Source organism: Ictidomys tridecemlineatus, chromosome 1 (genome assembly GCF_052094955.1).
Source record: "Ictidomys tridecemlineatus isolate mIctTri1 chromosome 1, mIctTri1.hap1, whole genome shotgun sequence".
Classification (NCBI taxonomy): domain Eukaryota; kingdom Metazoa; phylum Chordata; class Mammalia; order Rodentia; family Sciuridae; genus Ictidomys; species Ictidomys tridecemlineatus.
Window position 1 is genome coordinate 75,058,881 of NC_135477.1, and position 23,685 is coordinate 75,082,565.

Consider the following 23,685-nt stretch of genomic DNA (forward strand, 5'->3'; position numbering starts at 1 on the left):
CAGCTCCCAAGTTGAGCCCCAGACCTTCTGTCTGCCTACTGAGAAGGACGAAGGAGGAAGGCAGAAGCACAGAGCAGAGCTTTGGCCTTGCACAGTCAAGGGGGCTTTTGTTCAGGAGTCCTGGGTCACCAGCACTCGGCCTCCTGGGGATCCCCACCATGAGAGAATGGCTCTTGGTCCTGTCCGTGCTGTTCTATGGACTGGCTGGCCCCACGCTCCTGTTCCAGCCGAGCCTTGTGCTGGATATGGCCAAGATCCTCTTGGATAACTACTGCTTCCCAGAGAACTTGATGGGGATGCAGGCAGCCATCGAGCAGGCCATGAAGAGTGATGAGATTCTGAGCATCTCAGACCCTCAGACGCTGGCCCATGTGCTGACGGTCGGTATGCAGAGCTCCTTGAATGACCCGCGTCTGATCATCTCCTATGAGCCCACCATTCCAGAGGCTCCCCAGCAAGCCCCAGCTCTCACCAACCTCACACTAGAGGAACTACTTTCTGGGTTGGAGACAAACATCCACTATGAGATCCTGGAAGGCCATGTGGGCTACCTGCAGGTGAATGACATCCCGGGCCAGGAAGTGCTGAGCAAGCTTGGGGGATTCTTGGTGGAACACATGTGGAGTAAGCTTATGGGCACCTCTGCGTTGGTGCTGGATCTCCGACACTGCACTGGGGGCCACATCTCTGGTATCCCCTACATCATCTCCTACCTGAATCCTGGGAACACGGTCTTGCATGTGGATACCATCTATGACCGCCCCTCTAATACTACCACAGAGATCTGGACCCTGCCAGAGGTTCTAGGAGAGAGGTACAGTGCAGACAAAGATGTGGTGGTCCTCACCAGTGGACGCACTGGGGGTGTGGCTGAGGACATCGCGTACATCCTCAAGCAGATGCGCAGGGCCATTGTGGTGGGTGAGCGGACTGAGGGGGGTGCCCTGGACCTCCAGAAGCTGAGGGTAGGCCAGTCCAATTTCTTCCTCACGGTACCCGTGTCCAGGTCCCTGGGACCCCTGGGTGGAGGCAGCCAGACGTGGGAAGGCAGTGGAGTGTTGCCCTGTGTGGGAACACCAGCTGAGCAAGCCTTGGAGAAAGCCCTGGCCATCCTCACCCTGCGCCGTGCCCTGCCTGGTATTGTCCGCCATCTTCAAGAGGCCCTGCAGGAGTACTATACCTTGGTGGACCGTGTGCCTGCCCTGGTGCACCACCTGGCCAGCATGGACTACTCTGCAGTGGTCTCAGAAGAGGATCTGGTCACTAAGCTCAATGCCGGTCTGCAGGCTGTGTCTGAGGACCCCAGGCTCGTGGTGCGGGCTGTTGGGCCCAAAGAAACCTCTTCTGGGCCTGAGACTGAAGTTGATGATACCCTAGTTGCAGCCCCTGAGGTGCCTGAGTTGCCCCAGGATGATGCTGCCCGGCAAGCCTTGGTGAACTCTGTCTTTCAGGTGTCAGTGCTGCCAGGTAACGTGGGTTACATGCGCTTTGATGGATTTCCAGATGCCTCTGTGCTGGGGGCACTAGCCCCCTATGTACTACGCCAAGTGTGGGAACCCCTGCAGGACACAGAGCACCTCATCATGGACTTGCGCCATAATCCCGGGGGACCATCCTCTGCGGTGCCTCTTCTGCTGTCCTACTTCCAGGGGCCAGAGGAAGGCTCTGTGCGCCTCTTCACCACCTATGACCGCAGGACCAATGTCACACAGGAGCACTTCAGCAGCAGCGAGCTGCTGGGCCCGCGTTATGGAAACCAGCGCGGGGTGTACTTGCTCACCAGCCACCGGACTGCCACTGCAGCTGAGGAGTTCGCCTTCCTCATGCAGTCCCTGGGCTGGGCCACTCTGGTGGGCGAGATCACTGCGGGCAGCCTGCTGCACACCTGCACTGTGCCACTGCTGGATACGCCTGAAGGAGGTCTGGTGCTCACCGTGCCAGTGCTAACTTTCATTGACAACCATGGTGAGGGCTGGCTGGGTGGCGGAGTGGTGCCTGATGCCATCGTACTGGCTGAGGAGGCCCTGGACAGAGCTCAGGAAGTGCTGGAGTTCCATCGCAGCTTGGGAGCCTTGGTGGAGGGCACAGGGCACCTGCTGGAGGCCCATTATGCACGGCCAGAGGTTGTGGAGCAGATGGTGTCTCTGCTGCGAGCCAAGCTGGCTCACGGGGCCTACCGCACGGCTGTGGACTTGGAATCGCTGGCCTCGCAGCTCACTGCTGACCTGCAGGAAGTGTCTGAGGACCACCGCCTGCTGGTGTTCCACAGTCCTGGTGAGCTGGTGGCTGAGGAGGTGCCCTTGCCACCCCCTGTGGTCCCCTCTCCAGAGGAGCTCTCCTACCTCATCGAGGCCCTGTTCAAGTCAGAGGTGCTACCTGGCCGGTTGGGCTACCTACGATTCGATGCCATGGCTGAGCTGGAGACGGTCAGGGCCATCGGGCCACAGCTGGTTAGGCTGGTGTGGCAGCCGGTGGTAGACACAGCTGCGCTAGTTATTGACCTGCGCTACAACACTGGCAGCTACTCCTCGGCTCTGCCACTGCTGTGCTCCTACTTCTTTGAGGCAGAGCCCCGCCAGCACCTCTACTCCATCTTTGATAGGGCCACCTCGAAAGTCATGGAGATGTGGACGGTGTCCCAGGTGACTGGGCAGCGTTACGACCCCCACAAGGACCTCTACATCCTGATGAGCCACACCAGTGGGTCTGCGGCAGAGGCCTTTGCTCACACCATGCAGGACCTGCAGCGGGCCACAGTCATTGGGGAGCCCACAGCTGGAGGGGCACTCTCAGTGGGCATCTACCAGGTGGGCAGCAGCCCCTTATATGCCTCCATGCCCACCCAGATGGCCCTGAGTGCCACCACTGGGGAGGCCTGGGACCTGGCTGGGGTGGAACCTGACATCATTGTGCCCGCCAGCGAGGCCCTCTCCACAGCCCAGGATATAGTGGCTCTGCGTGCCAAGGTGCCCACCGTGCTGCAGACAGCTGGGAAGCTTGTAGCTGATAACTACGCCTCCCCTGAGCTGGGGGCCAAGATGGCTGCCAAGCTGAGTGGTCTCCAGAGTCGCTATGCAAGGGTGACCTCAGAAGGGTCCCTAGCTGAGATGCTAGGGGCTGATCTGCAGCTGCTTTCTGGGGACCCACACCTGAAGACAGCCCACATCCCTGAGGATGCAAAGGACCGCATTCCTGGAATTGTACCTATGCAGGTGAGATACAAGAGAGATTTGGCCCAATCCCATCCTGGAAGTGAGCTCACCAGTAGTCTCCAAGTACAGGGCTTTGTGTGCAGCGCAAGGCAATTTTTTTTCTGGGCTTGTTTTCATGGTTAAATCTTCAGTCATGTCTCCCCCCCCCCCCCGCGACCCTCCTCCATCATTCCATCCACCTTCTAAGCTCAGAAATCCCCAAACCCTTCTATAGAACATTACTACTCACCAGAACCCTGTTTTTGAAATCCCCTGGGATAGAAGAAGGAGATATTTCCAGGGGTTATCATTGTCGGTGTTGGGGAAAGAGGTCCCCAAGCTCTGATTTCTCCTCTGTAAATGTGGAAGTTTGTAATCCCTACCCACTGCCTGCTTCTGGGCTTTGCAATTTGCATGAATGAGTTGGGGTAGAGGTGGAGAAGTGGGGGTAGGGACAGGGAAGGAGACAATGGCCCCAGCCTCACAGTAGCCTCAGAGCTAAAACACGGAGCCTGGACACAGACCGTGGAGGGGCCAGGAGTGCCAGACACAGTCCAGAAGCCCCTCTGCATTAGGAGCCTACTGCTCATCTCTTCCCTTCCCACAGTGCCGTGTGCAGCCTCCTGAAGGAGCAGTGCTGGGGGGATATGCAGCCTGATCTAAGGGCCTGCTGGATGGAAAACTCAGAGCAAGACCCCCCATGATTGAAATATTTAAAACCAGCACTGAGGCTTTGGGGGAACATGAAAACAGGTGGAGGGAGTGTGGCTGCTGGGTCCAGTGGCCAAGGTGGCCACGGGATTCACCAAGCGCCCCACCACTAGCTGAGCACTGCATCAAAGGGCAGAACTTACAACATCTCCCTTCACTGTTTTCTTACTGGGGTTTTTCTGCTTGGTCACTATGAGCAGGCAGGATATTTGCTTTAGTTCTCTTGGAAGGAAGGCCTGAAGTTAGGATGTGGGTGCAGGCAGCTTATTTGGGAGGTGTCACTGAGCAGGAGTGAGAGAGCAGGGAGTGAGATGGGGCAGGAGGAGAGCAGATAGCTGGGCTCATTGTTTAGACTGCTGCTGCCGAGGACAGCAGGACCCTGAGAAGTACAGGGTCCTCCTTAGGTGGAAAGGACCCAGCAGCTCCTGTTCCTCCATTTGCTGAGAATACCCTGGGAACACCGACTATTGTACACTGGGGCAGGGAAGGCTTATGTCACTTGAAGGAGGCCTGGGAGAGTGCAGAAAGGCATGAGGGTATGCAGGAAGGGCAGAAATAACTAGAATCAGAGAGAGACTGAGGGGAGGGTGGGGCTGGAGACCAGTGTCCCCATGCACACAGATCTCCCTGCTGGCTCCATGCCCTCAGCCTGCCTCACTGAGTGCTGTTACCTTCCAGCACCCTTGGAGAGAGAAGGAGAGAAGTACAGCCATGTTGGGGGATCCTGGGATGGGCTTGCAGAACTACACATTTCTAAATTGCCTGCTTGTTGTTTTCCAGCATAGCCAGGGTTCACAGTTTGGAGTTAGATGTGGATTCAGAGTGTGGCTTCATCCCTTACTGGCTATGTAACCTTGAGCGATTTACTTTATCTCTCCGTGATTCAGTTTTTTTTTTTTTTTAATGGGAAAGAGGACAGTAATGGTGTAACCCTTAAGGAATGGTTATAAGGGTGATGACAAAGCTGCAGAATGCTTAGCCCAAGGCCAGGCCCCTGCCACAGTGGAGGAGAGGAAGATGAGCCCAGGGACACTGAGAAGTGTTGGGGGAGACTATGCCTGGACCTTCAGCTCTGGATACCAGGGAGTGGGGTTGGCAGACATGAGTATTCTCTGGAAGGAGGCTGTCAATCAATTAATCAATTGATTCATTTATATGAGTTCACATCCTGGGCCTGAGTTCACCAATCTCCTAGATGTGCCATAGCAATTCTCTAGTATCTACTAACTCCTTCAGAAATGTTTGTTCACTTCCTATCTCCTTAATATTTCTCGTGACATAAAGGGAACCTGTAGCACCCATTTTCTGGAGGCTCTACCATGTGCTGCTCTCCTGACTCTTCCAGATCCCTTCTCCAGAAGTCTTTGCAGACTTGATCAAGTTTTCTTTCCATACTAATGTGCTGGAGGACAACATTGGCTACCTGAGGTTTGACATGTTTGGGGACTGTGAGCTTCTCACCCAAGTCTCTGAGTTGTTGGTGGAACACATCTGGAAGAAGATTGTGCACACAGATGCCATGATTATTGACATGAGGTCAGTAGCTCAAGGACCAGTGGTCTGGCCAGGCAGTAGCCAGAAGACACCAGAGCTATGGGCTGTAGCAAGGAAGAAAAAGACCCTATGATGCAGCAAAAGAGAAGACAGGGACCAGGCCATCTTGCAACTGGGCCTCCTGCCAACCAGCCCTGGGGTCCTGTTTTAATTGCATGGTGGGGCCCCAGCACTGGTAAATTCTTTTAAGCTCCTCCAGTAAGTCCCATGTGTATTTCAGGTTAAGAATTACCCCAGACTTGTTGCCTGGTTATAAGAATCCAATAGGGGTGGGAAGAGCAGGGGACATTAAACATATTGATTCCTGGGACCTACTCCAGACTTCCTGAGTTAGTAGTTGCAGGGTGCATGCATAATTGGTATATTTAACAAGCGTTTAAGGTAGTTCTGATGATTAGTCCTATTAGGGACAGTTGAATCCTATACCTATGGTTGTGCTTCAGAACATACAAAATCAATCCTGGTCATGAGAATCAGAAAGCCAGTGATGCAGAGAGAATTTGTAAATGAACATCATCATTGCAAAAAAGAATTCTTTGCATCACAAATGGTTGTTGGAAGGATGTTTTCAGCTAGCCTTCTCCCTTCTGCATAGCAAAAACTCACCTTACATGCAGTGAGTTCCCATCACAGAATAGAAGCCGGGAAGCAGAAAAGTCCTCAGGCAATGGCTAGGACCAGGCTTCCTTGACTCCCGAGTCCATTGGTAGACATGTCCTGGACACTCTCCATGGGCCTGGGAGGAGCAGCCTGCTCCCATCTGACAGGGACACTTCCTATTGTCCCAGATCCCTGATAGAAGGGGCAGGATTAGCAGACAGGGAGCTTCTAGACCAGCTACTAGTTGCTAGCTGACAACACTCACATGGCTCTTAGTTGCCACTAGGTGGCACTGAATCCCAGCGAGGCTGGTTCTCCCTTGAAGGTAAATCATTTCCCAACACCGTGCATTTGTGCATGCCCAGCACCGGAACTTGGAGTTCCTGTGGTTCCTCTGATCCTTTTATTCTTCATACCCTTTAGTAAACAACGGAACCATCTTTAGTGCTAAATCTCTTTCTGATTAAATGAGTCATCAACAATTTTAAAGAGGAGGAAGTCTCAGCCTGTAGTTAGAACTGACTTAAAAACCCTTTGGTCCCTGAGGTTTGGAAGTTCAGATGCTGGGGTCATGGGCCATGAACAAAGTTAGGCCATCCTAAGCCATTGACCAGAAAAGGTTTCTAACATATCACCAGACTCCTAGATGGGAAGGCAAGGGTACAGCAAGGTCATACAGTGGGACAAATTCAAATGCCCTTAGATGGACTCAGGCGCCCTCATTTCTGATGCAATTCCACAACCCTGCAACACTAAGAACCATGTTAGGACACCTGAGATACCTGGGGAGTTTTGTAAAATTATCAGAGAATGCAGAAGGACATAATAATGTTTTTCAAAATATGCTCCATTGGTAGGAACTGTGGGTATGGGGGAGCAGTCCCTGGTCAATTCCTGGAGGAAACTTGCTGACAAATTTCTAACTGCAGGACATATCGGAGCCTTTAATGAATTACTATGTGATTAGAAGGGGAGGGCATGGTATTCAGTATCTTCTGAATGTCTTTGACACAAAGTCTCTTGGTCTTAAGAGACTGGTACTCTTGGAAATGCTCTGGGTAATACCTACCCATGGAACTCTGAACGATCAGAACCCTCCATAGGACTAAGGTTCCAGGCCCTAGAGGAGCCTGAGGACCTACCTGTGAGATCCACTTCCCTTCCCTCAGGTTCAACATTGGTGGCCCCACCTCCTCCATTGCTGCCCTGTGCTCCTACTTCTTTGACGAAGGCCCTCCAGTTCTGCTTGACAAGATCTACAGCAGGCCCAATGACTCTATCAGTGAACTCTGGACCCACACTCGTCTTGCAGGTGCGTGAAGACCTCCCCTTCCTGTTCTCATTCTAGAAGCTTCTGGAAAATCAGGGAAGGACCACTTGACCGTAGGTAAAATTCACAGTAACTGGAAGAACGTAAAGCTGCTGTCCTGATTTCATGCACTTGGTGCTATGACCTTGAATCTCAGCAAAACACATACTGTTTTCTCTAGAGGAGAAAATGAGGTCAACTAGATTGAATATCTTGCCAGAGTTCACTCAGTTAAAAGTGAAAGAGCCAAAATGAGAATGTTCGGGCAGTCCCTGAGCATTATAGAACAATAATTCTCAAAGGCCCCTTCCTGAATAGACGGCTTCCTCCCTCTCCCCTACCTAGAGTTCAGAACTAGGAAACTGTTCCCCCATCTCGCAAGAGGACATTGGAAGCCAATGGGGCTAGGTCTATGACCAGAAAAGCAGCCTACCATTTTCTTCCTGCACTTCCTTATTATACATGCATTTCACCATAGCTTCTGGAATACAGATCTAATCATATTTCAAGTTGTAAATCAATATCAGAACCCGGTAAATTCTAAATTCAAACAGACATTCAAGACCAGGAGTTAAAACAGACTCAGATCTGAAGATGGTGAGATCCTAGAACTTCAAAGTCCATTAGGAGAGCCAAGAGCTGAACACTTTCAATGTGGCTCATCACCAGATTTAGAAGACCTATTAGGGGAGGTGGGGGGGCGGGGGTCAGAGGATGAAAGAAAGTGAAAAACTCCATGGATACATTTGATTGCATTGGAAATGAACATGTCATGGATATATTAGACAAAACAAATCATAATTTAAATTGACTTTATCTGAATTCTTTTTTTTTCTTATTTACCAGGGCAACTAGAAAACTTAAAATAACATCAGTAGCTTGTATTCTGAGTTGTGTGACCTATCTATTGGACAGCATTGTCCTGGAAGGGTTATCCTTGTTCATCCACAAATTTGGCTCTTCTCAGGGTCCAACACAGGGAGCTTCAGGGAGAGAAAGCACCAGGTCCTCAGGAGGTTAAGGCTTTCCCATTATCACCTGCCTGGGGGGTTCACAGGCACCTATATACTTGTGATTGGGTACACACACTCTTGTCTCCATTTTACAGATGTAGAACTGAGGCTCAGAGAGGTGAGTGGCTTGCTTGGAGACACAGGGCACAGGACTAAATCCTAGGCCTTCCTCACTGCTGGCAGGTGACAGAAAAGGCAGGTGCCCAACAGCCTGACTTGAGTCCCCATCCTGAAGGGCTTTCTGTCTTCCAGGTGAACGTTACGGCTCCAAAAAAAATGTGATCATCCTGACCAGTGGTTTAACAGCTGGCGCTGCAGAGGAATTTACCTACATAATGAAGAGGCTGGGCCGGGCCCTGGTCATTGGGGAAGTGACCAGTGGGGGTTGCCAGCCACCGCAGACCTACCACGTGGACGACACCCACCTCTACATCACCATCCCCACAGCCCGCTCTGTGGGAGCTGCAGATGGCAGCTCCTGGGAGGGTGTAGGTGTGACACCCCATGTGCTGGTGCCTGCAGACCTGGCCCTAACCAGAGCCAAGGAGAGGCTCCAGCACATTCTGAAAGGGTGAGGTGGAGCTGGGGTCTGTGGGAGGGCCCCCATGGGCAGAGCTCTGGGTGGGTAAGAACTCTGGGTCTGCCTGAGGCTCCAGGGGCAGCTCAGAGACCTGCTGAGTTCTGGTTAGTCTTAGAGTTGGAGGAACCTTTAGGGCTCATCTATCTGACCTCCTCATCACTGCACCAATCCTCTCTGCTTAGATTCTGCCCCTGACCCCCCACGCTGCCACCCATGGAAAGCTCACCCCCTTTACAGGCAAGTCCAGATCCATTCTCTCACCCAGCTTCCCAATCCCGGTACCTTGGTCTTCATGCTGTCACCAAGAGCAGCCTCACCAGTAGAATACACGAATCACAGATGAAAGATACACACATTTCCTGGTAGCCACATTTTTAAAAAGTAAAACAAAGCAGGTGATTAATTGTAACTGTATTCTAACACTGCAGGTTCTCTTCCCTGTACGGTGGTTTATATCATGACAAGCAAAATGTGAGTCAAAAATATTGCAAGTTAAAATGCATTTAATGTCCAGATAAACCTATTACAAAGAAAAAAAACATAAGTGGAACCATAGTAATTCAGAGACCATCTACATATTTTACTTAACCCACTATATCCAGGGTGGTATGGATTTACCACATAATTAATATAGAAATGATACTGAATATGATGTTGTTGTACAAGTCTTTGAAATGTGGTAGGTAGTTTGTACTTATAGGACATCTCCAGGTTTCTAGTGCTCAGCTTGTGATTCCTTTGTGGGATGACACAAGCCATAAGCTTGGGAGCCTGGCTCCTGCTGCACACTGTCCCTGCTAGAGTAAGGGAGGCCACAGCCAGCGTCTTGTTGTGAGGGTTCTTCTTCCTGCTGAGGAGGATGTAAGCCACCTGAGAAATAAAAGTCTAGAATAATTAGTTGAGAACAAAAAACGTGGAGTCAGAAATATATTTCCAAAGCCCCTGATAGGTTTAGTCCACAGGGGTGCTGGAACTAGTCAAAGAAAAGATGGCTTCCGGTGATTTATTTAAGTGGGCACATCAAAGGCCGGGATAAGGTTTCAAGGGTGGAGTCTTGATGTCTTGCAGTCAGCAGGTTGATTGGCATCTTGGCAGGTCACACCCATCTCAGGTGTGGGATAGGAATTCACCATGTCCCTGGGTAATTGACCAGAGGAAATATCACTGGTCATTCCCAGACACCAGATGTTTCTATCTGCGAGGCTTCGATGCATGATGACCCACGCACAACCCATGGAGGGCTCGTGACATTAGAGCACCTCCCACACTGCTCAGAGGTCATTTTCTACTATGTAGCCCTCAGACTCAGGCAATGTCCTACTCAATCTTAGTCTCCTGATGCCTGGCAGCCAGCAGGGCATCTGGCAGAAGTGTCGGATAAACAACGATTACACGTGAATGTCAGGGTGCACAGAGAGCAAGACTACATTGTCTTCCACATGCATCCCTCAGTCACTGAGACCCAGTGAGCCCAGGGAGGGATGTAGGGAGCGCAGGGGTGACCTGGGAACATGATGCCCTTGGTAGTGTCTTAGGAGCTATACAACCCTGCCCTACTGAAGTGAGGAGGGACTCAGAAGTGAGAACTCTCCAAGGCCCTGCCCACAGTTCTGGTGGAGGTGAAGAAGAGGGTGGTGAGGAAAGTTCCAGCCCCCAGTCAATGCCTTGGGAGCCCAGGGCCCCAGGACTGCTCAGCGAGGATAATGCACAGGTGTCATCAGGCCTTGACCTCAGGGTCAGGTCAGACTCCAGCAGCGCAGGCTCTGCTAGACCAGCAAACCTCCCCCTAGACAGTTTCTCCCAGTGCACCAGGAACAACCCTGCTTCCCTAACTCCTTCCAGAGACCCCCAAGGGATATGGAATCTGGGCAAATCACCAAGCCAAGCCCCTCACTAATACTTCAGGGATTTCAATAGGGCAACTATAAAAGTCACCCTCTTTATACTCTGTCCATTCTAAGACAAGATTTCATTGCAGTTCCTTGTTCTACATTCAGATAAGATTAAGTGTAACAGTTGATCCTCAGTAGTAACATGTATAATATGATGTCAATTTCTTCCTCACTAAACCTATGACTCTCCAGGTGAATGAGTGACTGCTCTACAGTATTTATGTACGTAAATTCTAGGGCTTCTCTCTCCTTCCTCCCCTTTCTGTTTTTCATATGTATAATTGGCTCTCTGAAAATTAACAGAACTTCAGCAATGGCTCCTTCTAGAATTTGGGATGGTATTTTTGTCTATCTTCATAATACTTTGCTCCATTTCTTGAATCCTCATAATGAGCACATGTCATTATTTTCAGATGCAGCAGTCATTATTCCAAAGACATTAAAATGAATGGTGAAACTGAGCCCCTGCTTGTAACATAGTGATCTCTAGTGGTGGTTACACGTATTCTTTTTGTGGATTTTCCTTTTGCATTGCTAAATATCTTTGATTCACACTGCTGGCACTTATGGATAGTTGATTGGGTTTAAAAAGTGATGTCGAATGCTGTAGGGTTGGCAGAAGGCAAAGATCTCACAGATCTCAGTAGCGGGGGGGCATGGAGCAGCTCTTCTCTGGGAATGTTCTCTCTTGGAGCTTCACACAGCATGGATGATCATCATCATCCGGCACCCGGGAGGCAGCTGAGATGCAGTCAAGCTTAGCAACTTATCCAATTTACCCAACGTTACATAAGCAACACAGTGGACATTTGTCCTCCTTTAGGTCACACAGTATTTGCACCCTGTTTGATGTTCAGAGAATTGCTTTCCATTTGAGCCTGTGGGAAACAGACTTATTGAAAAGCAATGAAGTGGTTAGGAGCCCAGGTCAGCCTGCCTGGCTGGGAAGACCAGCATAGCTATTTTTTTTTTTAACTGTGTGATTTCAGGTATCTGATTTCACCTTTCTGGGCCTTAGTTTGCTCATATGTTCAATGGGATATATAATACTATATTTGAGGCTGTGAAAATTAAATGAGTTAATCCAGTACTCAACTAATGTTAGCTATTATCATTTCCTGCAAAGCTGAACAGTCTGAAAGCCAATTTTCCAGCTTCCCCCATGGTAGAGTATGGGCATGAAGTTCTACCTTGGTCAGTCGGAGACTCCTGTGCAAGATGTTTAATTCTGGAGCAAGTGATGGGGGAATCTGGGCAGCTAGAGACCCATGAGCAAGTGCTCTTGGTCAGGAGTTAGCCTTACCTGTACCAGCAATGAAAAGGTGAACTTGACCTTCAAGTGATAGCTGGAAATTTGACCTAACCCCCTAGCCCCTTGCTGGATAACAAATGTGGGGGGCAACAAAGCCATGTTCTGTCCTTAGCAAGGACAGCAGCAACATCCTCAATAGGCAGCTCCTGGTTGTGGCTTCAACTGTGACCCTGGCTGAGTAGTTCATTTCCCCTGCTACCACAGATGGGGATAGTCCAGGATCTTTACAGAAATCCCTTTCAGCGTCCATCACCTAAAGACTTTGTTTTGTTCAAATAACACAGTCTAGAGCAGCTGGACAAATGATGGGACCTGAACCAACAACTGTCTGGCCACAAAGATCCCGCGGTTGCTACCTAACATCATGAATAGGAGGCCTTGGGCCTGGTCTGCAAGGGGAATTGAGGGAGAGAGAAGCTAAAAGTGTTCTGCAGAATAAAGTGAAAGGTCAGCCTCCCTGCACACAAACCTTCTCATGTTGTTTCCTCCTTGGCCAGAGAAGACTAGGGAAAAAGAAGAAAATCCCATCAAATGTCTCTGCTGCTGGCTCACTCAACTGACCAATAGCTGCCCAGTGGTCTGCCATCCCCTCTCCCTTGTCAAGAGTCCCGGCTTGATGCCTAACCTCCCAGCCTCCTGCCCAATCTCAAGGCAACCAGGGGCTGGTTCTCACAGGAAGGCATTGTTCTGTGATGCAGATCCTACTGGAGGTCAGATTTATCTGTCTCTGGCAGATCTTGTGAAAAGGTAGGTCAGCCAAGATGCAGCAGGATTAGCCGGAGCAGCTCCCTTGGCCTGGCATCCAGGGGTGCTGGTGTACCTCCCAGGAGTCCATTTGGCCCTGCTGTGTATCACTAATGGGTTAAAAAGGCCTTCAGGGGACTCAAAGCTAGCTTTATGGGGCAAGATAGGCCTTCTTTACTTTTCTCCATCAAAGCCCCAGGCCACACTCTAAGTAGCCAAACTTCAGGTTCAGTAGGTGGAGAAAGGAATACAGGGCATACTGGCCCCTCCCCCAGCTCTTCTGCCCCCGCCTCAGGGCAGATCCCGAGGATGCCAAGCCAGCCATAAGGGCAAGTAGTGGAGGCAGAGCAAGAAGTTCCAGAGATGATCCTGGGGACCAGATATAAGCCGCAGAGATGGGGAGTGGGCATGGTCTTCTCAAGGGTATATCTGTTCCTTGGCCACACAGGGCCAGGGTAACAGGGTGAATGGCCCTGCTCTAGGTGCTGGAGCAAGTGCTCTTGGTCAGGAGTTAGCCATGCCTGTACCTTCAGGGAAAAGGTGACCTTGACTTTCAAGTGATTGCTAGATATTTGGCCTAACCTCCCTATTGCAAAAGAGGCCAGGGATCAGTGCCATGTGTTTCATCCAGAAAGGAAAAGGAAGGAGACACCTGGTAGACCTCCACAGGGCTCCTGTCTCCAGGCTGGGTAGGTGCCCAAGAGGAGAGGCCCCTGCACGCACCCATCTCACTCACCCTCCTGTTCCTGTGTCCCTGTATCTGTCCCTGATACAAACAGGATCACCAAATGTCAACACACAATAGACGGCCACTTGTGTGTCAGCTACCCAGGAAGGCTACCCAGGAAGTTAGATTGCGGTCCAAAGAAAGTGATAGGTCAAAATCCTACTCCAAGTCCCCACAAGAGGGCACCATCTCCCATCTCCCCATTCTGTGGGATTTAGCTGCCACCTGGCCTAAGGACTTCCTTTGCTAACCCAGGTGGCAAGAACGAAAATAGCCTCCTAATCCAAGCAGCTTAGAATGGCAAGGGGATCAGAGGCCAGGGGCCTCCTACCTAAGGCCCCACAAAAACACACCAGGAACAGGAGAGGAAATCTAAATTTAAAGACTCCCTCTTCTCCACACTATACCAACTGCCTCTCCAATCCCCACTCAAAATTGGTCTTCCAATATTCTCTCCTAGGAGGTGTCCCAAGCCAAAGCATGTTGGAGAACAACTTTCTTTTTTTAAAACTAAAAGATAATTCTTATGACTTTCAGATCTCATATGCTATGTGCTCTTTAGACTTACCACATGACTTCTAAAACCAACAAATGAACCAACAAGATCACCAAATGTCAGGTGTGTGAGACCTGTAAGGCACACTGCTGCCTCCAGGGAGAGCCACCTCTTCCCCAGGGGATGAAGGACATAGGGTTGGTCCAGAGTTCCTCTTGCTGACTTTTACTCTAAGTAAATGTTTTCTGCCTGTGCTCCCAGGAATAGGGGACATGGTGAGGTCAGGAGGGCTTATTTAATAGCTGAGAGCATCACAGAGTTGGGGTCACTAGCTGATGGCTCCTGCCCCCTCCCTATCACTACCACCACTGATGTCAGTGAGTCCATGCCATTTTTGCTCTCTATCAGTGTTTTAAAAAGTCAGTTGAGCCAAGTGGCAACTACTTTTCCTGATTTCCAGCCTTTCATGAGACTTGGGACAGCCTGGATCTAAGGACTCTTCACCTAAGACACATGAACCCCATAATCCAAGACCCCTCTTCCCACCGCAATTGCCACTCCAAAGCCCAGGCATCTTCATCTAATCCATTGATTTAATCATCTAGTCATGTGCATTTAGGATCCTTAGTCTAAAGATTCTGGAATTGGCAATAGATTGAAATTTAAGATCTGTTTTAGTCAGCCTATTTTTGCTGCTGTGACTAAAAGACCTGACTAGAATAATTGTGGAGGAGGAAAAGTTTATTTGGGGGCCCACAGTTTCAGAGATCTCAGTCCATAGATAGCCAGCTACATCCCTCAGAGATTGAGGTGCTAACCTGCCTCCAATGCCCCACTTCCTCCAGCTACACCCTATTTGCCTTCAGTTACCACTCATTTAATCCTGTCGGAAGATTAATTCACTGATTGGGTTCAGGTTCTCATAAACCCAATCATTTCTCCTCTAAACCTTCTGGTGTGAGCTTTTGGGGGACACCTCACATCCAGACCATAACATTCATGACCATCCTACAATGCAAAATACATTTTCTTCATTTCCAAGAGTCCCCATTTCAAGATGGCCCAAAAGATTACCGTCAATGTCTGAGACGCAGGTCAAGCTTGTGTCATGAGCTCACGTAAAAATAAAAATTCACAAGTATCCAACAAAGGCACAGAGTAAACATTTCCATTCAGAAAAAATAGGGGCCTAAAAAGAAGGAATGGGACCAAAGCAAGACCAAAATTCAACTTGGCAAACAAGTCCTACAGCTCCCTGTTCAGCATCTGGGGAACATGGCATGGTGATGTTCTGTCTAAAGGGCTTGTGTAGTTCTGCCCCTGTTGATTGTAGCCCACGTGGCCTTCCTGTTGGCTTTTTTCAGATGGATTCCTGCAGACTTCCTCAGCGGAACTTCCACAGTACTGCCATCTAGTGGTTCCCATCTAGTGGTGCCTGGGTTGGTTGTTTCTTAGCAAATAATTGGAGAACAGAAAACAATATAGCAAGCAAGAAGAAGGTTTACTGTAAGGTGACAGAGATACAGACATAGACTTCTTGGAAGAGAAGGGGCCCAGAGCTGGGAATCCAATGGTGGGGAGTTTGGTCTGTTCTTTTTATGGGCTCTGGGATATCCTCCTTTCCTTATTTCCTCCCCTATCCATGCACTCCTCACCATCACTAGATGGATGACCCCTCCATCCACACATCTGTTTTAGTTTTTCTATTGAATCTCTGACTTAGGACCATGAGTATGGAAGTGTCTGTCTGATGGGGCCCCCCACTTATGTCCACAAGTACTTTTGTCAAGTAGGAAGTTGAGCCCATCAGAAGACCCTCCCCATGCTCCTTTGTTCTGGCCCTGCTCCTGACCTCCTCCTCACTTACCATCTTGCTCTGGCTGCCTGCGCCCTTCTATATCTCTCTCAATGTCATTTCTTAATCTTGGGGGTCTCCTCACATCTTCATGCCCTGCTCACTCAGGGGCTACCCATAGGGACTCTGACCCTGCTGCATTTTGTCTGGCCTTCCAGGCCTTCCTTTGAAATCTTGGTGGAAGCCTCCATGAACCCCTGCATCCTGCATTCCTGCAGAACCAGCACCACATGCTTGAACCAAGGCAGTAGCCAAGCCTCCAGGAATCCTGGCAGCAGGAGCCTTTGAAGGCGTTGGTGGCTGGGCATGTTGAAGAGACTTCCTAGGTCACCCAGTGAAAGCAGGGTACCCCACTGTTCTCTTCTCAAGAGAATTTTTACTTTTACTTCTTTGAGTCTGAGATGGTCTTGCCATTTTCTGAGATGCTCCCAAGCCATCTTATAGTTTCAGGGCAAAGTCTTTAGCATTTCTTTAGTGGCACATGATGTCTTTAATAACTTAAATGTCCTTAGCCTCAGTTTTACTCCCACCTTTCAAGTCCAAGTTTTTCAAATTTTTCTGCTCCTGAATGTTATATAAACTTGGCTAAAAGCCACCATAAGTATCTCAAGACACAGACAAAATGCAGACAACTTCTCAGCTAGAACATAACATGAATGGTCTCTAATCCAGTTTCCAATAGGATCCTCCTTCTCTAAACCCTCTTGAGCCCTGTCTTCACTGTCCACAGTCCTATTTGCATTCTAGTCTTCTGAGGTCCCACCAGAATCATCCATTAAGCTCTGCTTACAATAACCTAAAACATTGCTTGCTAGAGTTCTCAAAATTCCTCCCACTAATCCCCAAATGCTTCAAAATCTTCTGAAACACATAGTCAGGTTAGTTACAGCAATGACCTCACTTCTCAATATTAATTTCTATATTAGTCAGCTTTCACTGATGTGACCAAAAGACCTGGACCAGAACAATTGTAGAGCAGGAAAAGTTTATTTGGGGGCTCACAGTTTCAGAGGTCTCATTCATAGGTAGCTGGCTGCATTACTCAGGGGTCGAGGTGAAGCTGAACATCATGGCGGAAAAGTGTAGCTGAGAAAAGTAGCTTACATGATCATCAGAAAGCAGAGAGAGAGAGAGAGAGAGAGAGAGAGAGAGAGAGAGAGAGAGAGAGAGAGAGAGAGAGAGAGAGAGAGAGAAAGAGAGAGAGAGAGACTCCAGATAAAAAATATATACCCAAAAGGCATACGCCTAATGCTCACCTCCTCTAGCCACACCCTACCTGCCTTCAGTAACCACTTAGTTAATCCTGTCACAGGTTAATTCACTGATTGGGTTAAGTCTCTCATAACCCAATCATTTCTCCTTTAAATCTTCTTATGTTAGCTTTTCGGGGACACTTCACATTCAAACCGCAAAAAGACCCCAGGGTTGTGATGATTTTACTTCTCTGTAAAATAAAAACAAAAATTAACCCTGATCTTGGTTAAAAAAACTGAAAACCAAATTGCATTTGAATTCAGATTGCTTTATTTTAGCTCCATTTTTTAATTTTGAGAACTTTAATGGAATGTTACTGTTAGGAGTTGATTTATTAGGACATAATTTACCATTTTTCCAATTGCTAATAGTTGTTTTCCCTCCTTGGTTCCAAGAAGTTAGTCAAACCTTTCTGTTTGTCAACTCAGTGGCTTCTATGTTACATGCCTATCCATAACTCTGCCAGAAAACCACAGTATGTCAGCTCCACATTACTGTAATAAAATACCTGAAGCAATTAACTTATGAAGAGAAAGGGTTTATTTATTTAGCTCATAATTTGTATGTTTCAATTCAAGATTGGGCAACGCTATTGACTTGGCCTCTGATAAGTATGGCAGATGGTAACAGCAGAAGCACATGTTGGAGCAAGTCTCATGTCATCAAACAGGAAGCAGAAAGGGAAAGAGGGAAGAAGGAAGAGACTGGGTGATCAGGGGTTCCCACAATCCCTTTGAAGGGCACTCAACATCTTAAAGGTCTCTTATTAAGTCTCTTAAATGTCCACAGCGCTTCCTAATACTGCCACACTGGGGACAAAGGTTTTACCTGTGGACTTTTGGGGGATACTCATATAAAATATAGCAGCTACCACAGCCCTAAATCCTCAGAGTAGTGGAAGATAGAAAGCAGATAAGCTTGGAGGATAGAGACAAAGATGGCCAAGTAGCATAGGGACACGTTGGGATGCCAAGAGAGAGGGCAGGTGCTTCATATGGTGTCACCAAACTTCTGACCTTGAGAGATAGGAAAAATTTGATAATGCTGGGATGCATATTCTACCAGTACCACAGGATAGCGGGTGCCCAGCCAGTTAAATTAGCTATAAACAATTTAAGGAAAGTGGAAAATCTTACCCCAGAATTGAAGAGTAAAATTCATATCTGTTTTTGTGATGTGTGTAGCAACATCACCTACCAACTCTTCATTAGGGTATGGAATACGGCTACCTAGTATGCTTGGGCTGCTGTAACAAAAACAACATAGACCAAGTGGCTTATAAATTGAACAGGAATTTATTGCTCACAATTCTGAAAGCTGGAAGGTCTAATATCAAGGTGCCAGCAGACTCAGTGTCTGATGAGGGAGGGTAGAGTTCCTGGTTCATAGATGGCTCTTTCTGGCTGTGTCCTCATGGAGGTACTGGGCCGCTGGTATTCTGAGGTCTCTTTTATAAGGATACTAATTCCAACCTCCCAAAGGCTCTGCCTCTTCATACTGTCACCTTGGGGGGTTAGGGTCTTAACATGAATTTGGGGGGCATGAATATTCAGACCACAGCAGTGACTGAGAGAGCTTAGCCAGACCATGGGTCCAAGTGGCTTCACTCCCATCAGCATAGGAGACTGGAAGGAAGAGGTGACAGAGGATCTCATCTCCAAAAGGACTCTGGGAAACCAGTCTGGTGATACTTAAGAACTGTCACATTAATCAACTCTAAGTTGTCGCCTCTATAAATCATCTTTGTTGATTTGAATGGCTGAAAAGCAACTTGTAGGTACATAAATTTTTACCAAGACTAACTCCATCCATCGTAAAAGTTGATTTTTAATAACATTAGTTCTATCTTTAAAAGGAGAGTTGGTGGAAGATGTTTTGTTGTGTTGCTTCATAACTGTACAGCTTCTTAAAATGCCTCCCCTGCTTGTGAATAGTGGGGTCACAATTACATTAATAATAATAATGACATTTGAGGTCACTTTATTCATTGCATTCAAGTTATCACCTGGTATAGCAGAAGTTCCTTGTGGAGTTGGGGTGGGCAGGCAGGGATGACCTACAGGTGTAGATACCTCAGAGTTATAACCTTGACTTCTCCACCACTTATTTGCCCTGAAATACTGAGCACATCAATTCATGTTGTGGACCCCAAAGTCCACAGCTACAAAGTACGGAGAAGACTATAAATCTAAAGTCCTTTTTAATTCCAAGTGTCTACTGCATTTTGGGAAGGGACATTTTCCTCTGTCAAGTGGATTTTACAGGAATTATGGGTCGACCCAGTAGGCCAGAAAAAGACAAGCGTGCACACCATTTGACAGATACCAAACCCTCCTGAAAAACCAATTTGATATTTGGCAGGGGGTGAGGCCAGAACAAATATTTCTTTCTTTCATTTGTGCATTCTTTCATTCACTCATCCAACAAATGTCTTTCAAATACCCACTGTGTGCCCACATTGTTCTAGACAATGGAATGCAGCAGTGAACAAGACAGAAAAAAAAAAAAAAGTCAGTCCTTTCATACCAATGACAGAAGCTACAGTAAACAAGATAAATCAGTATACTACTTAGTATTCAAGATAGTGGAAAATGCTCAAAAGAAGGTCAATGAGAGGGTGGGGGGAATATGTAGCAAGGCTAAGTTGAAATTTGAGGCGAGGAATCTAGGCTTAACCCTAAGTTCTGATTACTGAATCACCCACAATCCCCTGGGACCGTGCTGGGCTGAGCAGACCTGTGGTGGACTGGAAAGGACAGAAGCTCAGACTCAGGGATCTTGGGTCTTCTCTGCACTGCTACTCCACAGCAGTGGTCTTAGGAAAGCCTCAAACCCTTTTGAGCTTAGTTTCTTTCTCCAGTAAGGTGGACATTCAGTATACACATCTTGCACTGTTTGGGGGATGACATGGTAGAAGGATGCCAAGTATCCCTGAGCCCCTGAGTTCCTCTTTCCTGCTGCACCTGGGGCAGCAGGGAAGGGCGGCTCCTGCAGCATCAGCCCCCTTCTGCACATGACATGTACTCTACTTTTCCCTTTTCCCATACTCACAGTGTGAAGACCCACAGTGCGGGTGGTAGATTGAACTACTACTGGCCCTCATTCTTCACCTCCTGTGGAGGGAAGTCCATCCATTTCCTTGTTGCAGCTTTATTGTGTATTTTTTCCAGTCCTCCACTTTGGATCTGGCCATCTGGCCATGTGACTTGCATTGTTCCAGGGGAGGTAAGCACTGTGATCCAGGCAAATGCTTGAGATGTGTCTCTGTATCTAGACTTGCACTCTCATGCTCTTGGCATCACTATGAGAGAGGTTAGTTCTGGGCAGCCCATGTGCCCTAGAAGAAAAAAAGCATGGACTCGAATTGATCCTGAGACCTGGAGCCATGTCCAGCCGAGCCTGCCTTACCCTGGTCTCCCTACTGACAAGCGGCTGAGAAGTAGATGCCTGTGCTATTGTGGCCCTGAGATTTACTTGCTAACAAAGCTGATTAGTGCAGACAGTGAGCATAACCTCATGTACTTGGTGCCCAGTTTGCCAGGCAGTGAGGTGATTGCTGTTTACACCTTCCTTGTGACTCTGACAACATCCATCAGACAAAGGGCTTATTGCCTCCATTTTACAGATAAGAAAACGGAGGCTCAGCAGATTGAAGGAACATGGCTCAGGTATCAGCTCACAGATGATAGAGTCCAGATGGAATGCACACTTGCCTGACTGCAAAGCTTATGTGTGCACCAAACATGTTTCCATGCAGATAAACAGACAGAACCAGAAGCAGCCCACTCCCTGTGCCAATGGTCCCATCAGTCTGGATGAGCAAAGTGCATCCTTTTATTTCATGACTTCATTTCTTGCAAGATACATCACAAGTTCTGGTCTGTTTTTTTTTTCCAAATTACAACAGAGCTGCAGTATTGTGATGGCCTTGAGGCAGGCCAGGGAGCTCCCTCTGCCTCATCGCTGAGTTAGGTTTGCTCCTCTGCCACCTGTTAACTGTGAGAAGTCATGTGCCTGGAGAGATGGTGGCGCTCCCGGAAATACTCACGGCAAACAGGGCAGATGAGGGCCTCTTCCCTGCGCTTCTTAGAGTGTGGGTCAGGTCCCACATGCTCCTTTTTGTGGTGGGATCGCATATGGAAGACCAGGTCAGAGGTCAGGCGAAAGGAGAGGCTGCACTTGGCACACCAGTTCTGGGTGGAGAAGCCCAGGGAGGTGATTGTGGGTGGCAGGAGGGCCCGTGAGGCTGGAGAAGATGTGGGTACCTGGGCCTGGGTGTGCTCCAGCCACAGCACAGGGGCACCCTGGAAAGTGCTGCAGAGCAGAGCGTTCTGTGACAATGTGTGCAAGTTCCAGAAATCGCCAACCACCAGCTTGGAAGTTGACATTCGACCCCAACAAGGGATATCTAGAGTACTGAGAAATCCGGAGAGCTCCATTAGGGAGTCTGCAGATTCACCTGCTTGGAAGATGGAGGTGGGCCCAGGCCTCTCTGCTCGGCGCTTGGTGGGTTTGCTGAAGGCGCTCCTCTGCTCACCTCGGGCTGTGCCAGGCCACACAGAGGAGACTGTGCTGCCCACTGGGGCCCTGGGAACATCTTGGCTATGCTGCTGAGGGTCAGGCTGGCCTGAAGCATCTCTGTGCTCCTTCTCCTGATCACCCCCTCGTCTCTCATGGAGCTGTGGCAGGTCCATGAAAGCACCCTGCCTTTCTTCCCCATGTGTCTTCCTGGGCAGTGGCTTGCCCAGTCTGGGCTTGTCTGGTACTGTTGGCACAGCCAACTCAGCACTACCCACAACCAGGCCACCCCTACTTGTGGCAGTAACGGAGCCCAAGTGGTTTGTTTTCTCAAGCAGCACCTGCTTGTGACCTAAGCTCTGCTCAGGACCACTAATCCCCCATCTGTTTTCAGCTGAAGGGCTCAGAGGAGCCCCTTTCCCAGCAGCCATGATGATCAGCAGGGGCTGGGCAGGCTGAGCAAGGTGGACACTCCAGCAGCCATCAGTCTTCAGGGCTTTGGGGTTTTGAAGGCCTGGTCTTCCCAGAAGGAGTTAGGAGATTGGAGAATTGCCAGTGAGGAGTAGGCCAAACACACTCAGCCCCCGGGGCTCTAGGAGAGAGGAAGCAACAGGAAGTGAGACTGGCAGTAGCAATTCATTGCATTATGCAGGCTGATGGCAGACAAGCCACCTGATTCCTGGGACCTCCACCACTGTATATGAAATGGGAGAAGTGGCCGCACCACCCCTGAGGATAGGATAGGAAATTAAGATAGGACAGGATAGAATATGAGAGGAGAGGAGAGGAGAGAGAAGGGGGGAGGGAAGGAGAGGAGAGGAGGAACTCAGATGATCTCAGACTCCAGAGCTCACCATTCAGCAGCAGCTGGAAAGCACCCAGAATAGAACAGCAGACTCCTGGCATAAATGGCCACTGGTAGTTAACCACAGGAAGGCTGATAATTGGAGAGGCTCTAGGAAAAGGGAAGGGAGCCTGCTCTAGAGGCAGAAGCTCCAGGGTTTTCTGGATCCTCTATCAACAAACAAACCCAGCATGAGAAGCTGCGTACTATCAGGTCCTATTCCAAACCCAGCTCCCTCAACTCTGAGAGTCAAGGGCCCAGGGGAGGCCACAGCATCAGAAGGTCCCAGCACTGGAGGACTGTGGGCCTCAGAGTTCTTGTTCCTCACTCCATCCCTTTCTCTGCCTGCTCTAACTTTGACCCACTATTCCTCAGGCTGCCAGCGGGGTCTGTTTATCTTGCTTCACAGTCTGCCAGGCAAGGTGCCCCTTGTCCACCTCACAGACCCTTCCTGCTTCTGGCTGGCTTCCTTAAATTTTCTCTGAGCCAGTTTCTTATTAGATCACATGTCTCTACTACTTCCCCATTCTCATCCTAGCACCATGTGAATAGGTGGTATCCATGATCACCCGGACAGTGGCTGCCTCTCAGTTCTATGCATTCTTGCCCAGTCAAGCTCCCTAGAATGATTCAAATGCCTCTCCTCTTCTGCAGCCACCTGATCATGCCTTCACAGGACAGGTACTCAGGAAACCTTTGCTGAATGAATAAATGAAGTGACAGGGAATGGGTTTAGCAGACGTGAAAAGTTTAGTTTGTCCTCCCAAAGGGTATGCTCCACAGCTCAGGCAAAGGCAGAAGTCACTATTGGCAGCATAAAGACGTCCTTTACTTTCCACGTCTGACGTAAGACCAAAAGATGAGGTCCCACGAAGGGTGTTTAGCTCTGTCCCATTCCCTCATCTCTTGTTGCCCTTGGTCTTGTACCTCCGGTGAGAACCTGTCCAGTTGAAGCCAGTGTCAGCTAATTGATGTGACTGGGAAAAATGTTGAATCGCCTTTGGGTGTTGAGAGGGACTGTGAGGGTGAGGGCCACAGAAATTGCTCAGCCTGAAAGCACCCTTCCTTCAGGTGCTGGATTGTTC

At 49.0% G+C, this 23,685-nt stretch overlaps 2 protein-coding genes across 2 annotated transcripts in view; one reads left to right on the forward strand and one right to left on the reverse strand.

Annotated features, from left to right (window-relative positions):
• Positions 1-11,311, forward strand: Rbp3 (retinol binding protein 3). The gene is made up of 4 exons (XM_005329243.4): positions 1-3,212; positions 5,248-5,438; positions 7,226-7,368; positions 8,631-11,311. Exons 1-4 carry the CDS (start codon positions 159-161, stop codon positions 8,951-8,953), a joined length of 3,711 nt encoding a protein of 1,236 aa, XP_005329300.1. The 5' UTR covers positions 1-158; the 3' UTR covers positions 8,954-11,311.
• The window catches only part of Znf488 (zinc finger protein 488), a 20,149-nt gene continuing 7,524 nt past the window's right edge, over positions 11,061-23,685 (reverse strand). The window contains exon 2 of the mRNA XM_021729078.3: positions 11,061-22,348. Coding sequence (XP_021584753.2) covers positions 21,231-22,187 — 957 coding nt within the window. The 5' untranslated portion in view covers positions 22,188-22,348 and the 3' untranslated portion in view covers positions 11,061-21,230. The remainder of the gene's footprint in view (positions 22,349-23,685) is intronic.